This window comes from Scomber japonicus, chromosome 23 (genome assembly GCF_027409825.1).
Source record: "Scomber japonicus isolate fScoJap1 chromosome 23, fScoJap1.pri, whole genome shotgun sequence".
In the NCBI taxonomy this organism is placed as follows: Eukaryota; Metazoa; Chordata; class Actinopteri; order Scombriformes; family Scombridae; genus Scomber; species Scomber japonicus.
The window spans coordinates 24,569,670-24,577,243 of record NC_070600.1 but is presented as its reverse complement, the minus strand read 5'-3'; the positions used below and the strand labels follow the sequence as shown (position 1 = coordinate 24,577,243).

The window sequence follows — 7,574 nt, the reverse complement described above, 5'->3', positions numbered from 1 at the left end:
ATAAATCAACATTAAAGCTGCTTAAAGCTAATTTTTCTTGAAGAATCAGTCATATTTTATAACTACACACTAAACTTTGTACAGTAAAAATTTAAATATGGAAAAAAGAAAATGAAGTTCATGCATGTAAATTATACATGAACATACATTAGGTTCAGTTGTTAAACATTAAGATTCAACAATAGTAACAGACAGTCAGTGAACCTCAGAGTCTCCAGTTTACAGTCTGGACTCTTCAGAAAGTAACACAGCAGCTTCAGTCCTGAATCCTTCAGCTTGTTGTTACTCATTCAGCTCTCTCAGACGGGAGGGGTTGGACAACAATCAGAAGAAGCAGATTCTGCAGGCGAGATCAGAAAACCCAGTGGAGTTTATAGAATGAATCTCACCTCCTTACTTCAATACAACATTAAATTAATTAAAAGATAATACAACAAACACTTGAAACACACAAATTATGTCTGTTACACTTCAAATGTCCAAAAAACATAAAGATATAAAAGTCTAGAAAGCTGAAACAAAGCCTTTTCTTTCTCAAACTAACAGAGCTTAAATATTTCTGATTAGATAAAACATCTTAACCTTCCTGTCTGTTTTGACTATTCCTTCTTTCCTTCCTTTCTCTTTTCCTTTTTTCCTCCCTCCATCCTACCTTCCTTCCTTTCCTTCCTCCCTTCCTTCTTTCCTTTCTTCCCTCCCTTCTTTCCATCTGTCCTTCCTCCTTCTCTCTTTCTTTCCTTCCCTCCTTCCTTCCTTCTTTCTTTCCTTCCTCCTCCCTCCTTCCTTCCTCCCTTCCTCCTTTCCCTCCTTCCTCCCTTCCTCCTTTCCTTCCTTCCTTCCTTCCCCCCTCCTTTCCTTCCTTCTCCCTCCCTTCCTTCCTTGACTAGAGGACAACAGGAGGGTTAACAAACATTTAAATCTGATGTTCAGTAAATATTAAAGATAGAAAATACTTTGGACACAAATATCAGCCGTAAAACAAAACGTACTTTCAAACCTGAACCGTGAATCAAACTCTGTCACAGTTTCACGTTTCCCGCCGTCAGTCAGCGCCGAGCCGAACGCAAAGGTCATATTTAAAAAAACAATTCACTTTATCAGAACATCAGAGCCTGGTGGGAGTCTGAGGAGAGAAACATGCATCAATTATATCCCCTAAAAACTAAAATAATCCTCATATTACTGAATTCTGCAACATAAATACTCACTTTGTTCCTTTAACTGCAGCAGAGCATCACAGGAAGTCACTTAACACTTAACAAAATAAAACATCTCACAAAGAAAACGCCGTAAATGTAACGAGTGGTTTATAATTCAGGATGTTAAAGTGACTGATGAACAAGAAGCTAAATAGATAATGAGTCAAAAATGAACTTTAAACCTCAAACAAGCTTTAAATGCACAAACTTTTATTATATTTCTTTTTTATCTTTACAGAAACACATTAATTAAAAGAATAAATCTTACAGGTTTACAGACCAACTGTGATACCAGGTTCAGGTTTTAGGTTATTCAGTTTTAACGACTCATCTCTTGTTAAAGCGAACTAAATGAAACCTTTAAAATTAATGAACTAAATCAGTTTACTTCAGAAAGTGTTTTAACCTTCCTGTCGTCCTCCCGGGTCAAATTGACCCCGTCTGTTTGGACTGTTCCTTCCTTCCTTCCTTCTTTTCCTTCCTCCCTCCTTCTCTCTTTCTTTCCTCCCTCCTACCTTCCTCCCTTCCTTCCTCTTTTCCTTTCACTCTCCCTCCCTCCTTCTTTCTTTCCTCCGTCCTTCCTTCCTTTCCACAGTCCTCCGCCTCTTTCCTCCCTTCTTTCCTCCCTCCCTCCTTCTCTTTCTTTCCTCCCACCTACCTCCCTTCCCTCCTCCCTTCCTTCCTCCCTTCTTTCCTCCCTACCTCATTCTCCCTTTCTTTCCTCCCCCCTACCTTCCTTCTTTCCTTCCTTCCTCTTTTCGATTCACCCTTCCTCCCTCTTTCTTTCTTTCCTCAGTCCTTTCCTTCCTTCTTCCCTCCTACCTTCCATCCTTCCTTCCTTGACTTGAGGACAACAGGAGGGTTAACTTAGACTCAGTGGAGGAACACAAAGTTTCTTTTTGTAGCTGCAGACAGATTTAAATAATAAATGCAGAAATGAAACTTCCCCTCAGCTCCCCGACGGCTCCTCGTTCGTTCTGCATCCGTGAGATTAAAAAACAGCAGATATGCATTAACATCGTACCCAGCTTTGCCTTTTATAAATGAATAAAGTCATGATCAGTGCGGAGTGAAGCTCCTCGATGCCAGAATGTACCATGTGACGTACCATGTGATGCATATCCGACGTCACCTGAGAGCTGCAGTACTGCGACGAGCCTCCAGGTGGCGGCAAAAAAAATAAAATGGAAATCATATCAGCGCTCCGTGTCACGTCGATGCTCCCCCCCCTTCATTCCCAACCACTCACCCATCCATCCATCCATCCATTCATTCATTCATTCATCCCCTCCTCCCTCCCCCCCCCCCCAAAAATAACCCTCCTCGTCATCCGTTTCTAGAAAAATCTTCTCCGGGAGAAACTGTGCAGTGCTTAAACAGATCTATTTTAATACATGACACAAACATTTGAACAAATAAGTAAAAAAAAAAAAGTTAGAACATTTTTATATTCTTTTATCAAGGAGCAAAAAAAAAAAAAAAAAAAAAAAAGAAGAGAAATAAATGGAGCAAAAAAAAAAAGAGAAAAGAAAAGAAAACAGAACATTGGGGATTTTTCTATTGTTTGCCGGTTCTGCATTCTGACTTCTAGCTTGCAAACGTTTGATGTCTCTTGTTTTTTTGCCATGAGGAGGCGGCGACGACACGATATGGGGGTTTTAGATGGAAAACTAAAAATGTCTGTTGGCTGTTGAAGTAGAAGTTTTTTTTATTTTTTTTTATTTGTCATTAATAATAAATAAGGGGACTGTCCAGTGGATAGTGTGTATAGGAAAAAAAAAGTGTTTGTCTTAAATATGCCAATGTAGTTTTTTTCTTCTTTATGATGCATTAAAAAGTCGATGGATGGAAGTTGGTAAATGGTTAAAGAGTAGTCTCACTTTTTTGTACCAAGTTCTTACGAAAAATGGAATCATTAATAAAGAAAAAATTCAAGAACAAATTCGTGTGTCAGTTTTCATGTTTGGTACAGATAATATCACGGGAGGAAGGAAAGAAATTTTTTTTCTGTTTTTTGGGTCATTTTTTCTGTTTTTTGAGTCATTTTTTCTGTTTTTTGAGTAATTTTTTTCTGTTTTTTGAGTCATTTTTTTTCTGTTTTTTGGGTCTTTTTTTCCGGGGTCATTTTTTTCTGTTTTTTGAGTCATTTTTTTCTATTTTTTGGAGTATTTTTTTTCTTTTTTGAGTCATTTTCTTCAGTTTTTTGGGTCATTTTTTTCTGTTTTTTGGGTCATTTTTTTCCGGGGTCATTTTTTCTGTTTTTGGAAGGAAGGAAGGAAGGAAGGAAAGATTTTTTTTTTCTGTTTTTTGAGTCATTTTTTCTGTTTTTTGAGTCATTTTTTCTGTTTTTTGAGTCATTTTTTCTGTTTTTTAAGCCATTTTTTCTGTTTTTTGAGCCATTTTTCCTGTTTTTTGAGTCATTTTTTCTGTTTTTTGAGTCATTTTTTCTGTTTTTTGTCATTTTTTCTATTTTTTGAGCCATTTTTTCTGTTTTTTTCTATTTTTTTCTATTTTTTGAGTCATTTTTTCTGTTTTTGGGGTCATTTTTTCTGTTTTTTGGAAGGAAGGAAGGAAAGAAGGAAGGAAGGAATGAAGGAATGAATGAAGGAATCATTAATAAAGAAAAAACTCAAGAACAAATTCATGTGTCAGTTTTCATGTTTAATAGATATAATATCACCACATATAAAAAAAACATACAAAAACCAAGCAAATACAGCAGGAAACACTCTGACCTTTCAAAATAAAACAAACAGCAGCAGCAATAAAGACAAACTTTATGATGGAGGAGATTTAACCAGATGTGAATGTGATCTGTCATAAAGTGATATTTAACCCTTTGTGCTTCACTGAGGACATTTTTAGATTTTCATTTTGTATTTTCTTGATAATTCGGGTTCTGTTTGTACGAAAGCGTTTTGCATTCACTCGAATAAAAATAAGAAAATCCGTTTTTCCAGAGTAATTTATTTTTATGTTTGGTTTTTTACCCAAAAAAACAGAAAAAAATGACAAAAAAACAGAAAAAATGACAAAAAAACAGAAAAAAATTACTCCAACAAGGGGAAAAAATAGCTAGAAAAACAGGAAAAAAGATTAGTCAGAAAAACAAAAAATAATTACCTCGAAAAACCGGATTTTTTTATTTATTCAAGTGAATGCAACACGTTTCCGTACTGTTTGTGTATATGGACCAACAAAACTACAATTTTGAAGGCTGGACTCCAAAATGACATCATCCAATCATTTACATATCCTAGACTGTGATACCCCCCCGGTTACAGCAGGAAACACTCTGACCTTTCAAAATAAAACAAACATCAGCAGCAATAAAGACAAACGTTGACTTTATGATGGAGGAGATTTAACCAGACGTGTCATGAAGTGATATTTAACCCTTTGTGCCTCACTGAGGACATTTCTAGCTTTTCATTTTTTATTTTCTTGATCATTTGACAAAACAAAACTACAATTTTGAAGGCTGGACTCCAAAATGACATCATCCAATCATTTACATATCCTAGACCCCGCCCCCCCAAATAATAATTCACTTAACATTTAGTTCATGGGTACGGAAGACGATTAGCGCCACTGTGAAAAAAAAAGTGAGTTCTGACTTTAAACTCTAAAAAAGTCAGAACTCACTTTTTTTCCCCATACATGAGAAATAATTCATTTCTTTTTTTGTTTTTAAATGAAAAAAAAACCTGAAAATAAAAAATGAATTATGTTGTTGTTACTAGCACTAGATACTAGTTGTTATATGTAATGTAAATTAATATTTGACATTTATTATCAGGACTGATGTTGGTTGTGGATTATAATATAAATTAATATGAATATATCTTTAGACGTGGACATTTTCAGTAACACTTTTTAACTGAGGCTCAAGGGTTAAATATCTAACTAATCAATATTTGTTCATCACATTAATGCAAAAATCATGGAAATCTAATTCTGTTAGTTAATTAATAATTTAATACTTTTCATGGTATTATTTTTGAAAATGCTTCATTTTTATTGTCTAAAACTCAGCTACCAATCACAACTTCCTGCTATAACTTCCTGTTTAACATGTTAGCTCCCAATGCAGGTAGAGTAACATGAGACATCACTGCTGCTGGTTTCTAATAAACCTACCTGCATTAGGAGCTGCTTCTTTTCTTGCTTTTACAGATTAGTTTCTTTCCTACCTTCCTCCCTCCTTCCCTCCTTTCCTTCCTTCCTTCTTCCTCCCTCCTTTCCTCCTTCCTTCCTTCTTCTTTCCTCTCCTTCCTTCCTTCTTCCTTCCTCTCCTTCCTTCCTTCTCCCTCCCTCCCTCCCTTCCTTCCTTCCTTCCTTCTTTCCCCCTGTCCTTCCTTCCTTCCTTCATTCCTTCCTCCCTCCTTTCCTTCCTTCTTTCCTCCCTCCTGTCCTTCCTTCCTCCCTTCCTCCACCCTGTCCTTCTTCTTCCTCCCTTCTTTCCTCCCTCCTGTCCTTCCTTCCTTCCTTCCTTCCTTCCTCCCTCCTTTCCTTCCTTCCTTCTTCCTCCCTCCTTTCCTTCCTGAAATTCCAACTTCAGAATACAACCTTTGTATAAAAAAAACCCAAAAACCCCAAACACCCCAAAACCCCCCAAACCCCCCCCCCCGTCCATCCCTCTGGGGTCGGACCCGCTGACCTGCTGGTTCAGGGTGTTACCTGAGCAGGGGGGGGGGCAGCGGGAGGCGAACACGGTGGGGAAATGCTCGATGAGGATCTCGGTGAAGATGTTGATGGGCGTCAGAGCGGACAGAGAGATGGAACCCTGACGAGGCCAAACCAGGTTCACCCCGAACACACACGCCAAGTTAGACGCACTCATCTTGTTCACGATGCTCTCCAGAGACACCTGAGGAGGTAGGAGACAAGGGTTAGGAGACTACAGTACTAGAGTCAAGGAAGGAAGGGAGGGAGGGAGGAAGGAAGAAGGAAGGAAGGAAGAAGGAAGGAAAGGAGGGAGGAAGAAGGAAGGAAGGAAAGGAGGGAGGGAGGAAGAAGGAAGGGAGGAAGAAGGAAGGAAAGGAGGGAGGAAGGGAGGGAGAAAGGAAAAGAGGGAGGAAGGAAGAAAGGAAAGGAGGGAGGAAGGAAGGAAAGAAGGAAGGAAGGAAGGGAGGGAGGAAAGGAAGGAGGGAGGGAGGGAGGGAGGGAGGGAAGGAAGGAAGGGAAGACGGAAGGAAAGGAGGAAGGAAGGAAGGGTGGAAGGGAGGAAAGGAAGGAAGGAAAGGAGGGAGGAAGAAAAGGAAGGCTGGAAGGAAGGGAGTGAGGAAGGAAGGGTAGAAGGAAGAAGAAAGTAAAGGAGGGAGGAAGGAAGGAGGGAAGGAGAAGAAAGGAAAGGAGGGAGGAAGGATGGAGGGAAGGATGGAAGGAAGGGAGGAAGGGAGGGAGGAAGGATGGAAGGGTGGACAGAGGAAAGAAAGGAGAGAGGAAGGGAGGAAGGAAGGAAGGGTGGAAGGGAGGAAGGAAGAAGGAAGGAAGGCTGGAAGGAAGAAGGAAGTAAAGGAGAGAGGAAGGATGGAAGGAAGGAAAGAAGGAAGGAGGGAGGAAGGGTGGAAGAAGGAAAGAAAGGAGCGAGGAAGGAAGGGTGGAAGAAGGAAAGAAAAAAGGGAGGGTGGAAGGAAGGGAGGAAAGGAGCGAGGAAGGAAGGAAGGAAGGAAGGACAGAGGAAGCTGAAACATAAAGACATCAGCAGGTTTTTACCGTGTGGAGGAAGCTGAGCAGGAAGTTCGCCACGATGAAATTATGTTCAGGAAGACTTTCAACGATCTGCTTACACCTGCTGACCCTCAGAGACGTCTCCACACCTGACACACACACACACACACACACACACACACACACACACACACACACACACACACACAAACACACACACACACACACACACACATTAAAACACACACACACACAACACATTAAAACACACACACACACATTAAAACACACACACACATTAACACACACACACACACACACACACACACTCCCTCCACCTCTTCTTCCTCCTCCCTCTCCTCCTCTCCCTCCTACTCCTCCTCCTCCTCTTCCTCCTCCTCCTACTCCTCCTCCTCCTCCTCCTCCTCTTCCTCCTCCTCCTCCTCCTCTTCTTCCTCTCCCTCCTCCTCCTCTTGTTCTTCCTCCTCCTCCTCTTCTTTCTCCTCTTTCACTTCTTCCTCCTCCTCCTCCTCCTCTTCATCCTCTTCCTCCTCCTCTTCTTCCTCCCCCTCCTCCTCCTCCTCTCCCTTCCTCCTCCTCCTCTTCCTCCCCATCCTCTTCCTCCTCCTCCTCCCCATCCTCTTCCTCCTCCTCCTCTTCCTCCTACTCCTCCTCTTCCACCTCCTCTCCCTCCTCCTCCTC

At 40.5% G+C, this 7,574-nt stretch overlaps 1 protein-coding gene across 1 annotated transcript in view; it reads right to left on the bottom strand.

Annotated features, from left to right (window-relative positions):
• Positions 1-1,097: 1,097 nt before the first annotated feature.
• Positions 1,098-7,574, bottom strand: part of LOC128353148 (rho GTPase-activating protein 8-like) — a 15,948-nt gene continuing 9,471 nt past the window's right edge. The window contains exons 11-13 of the mRNA XM_053313830.1: positions 6,918-7,021; positions 5,880-6,069; positions 1,098-1,123 (exon numbers count right to left, since the gene is read on the bottom strand). Coding sequence (XP_053169805.1) covers positions 1,098-1,123; positions 5,880-6,069; positions 6,918-7,021 — 320 coding nt within the window. The remainder of the gene's footprint in view (positions 1,124-5,879; positions 6,070-6,917; positions 7,022-7,574) is intronic.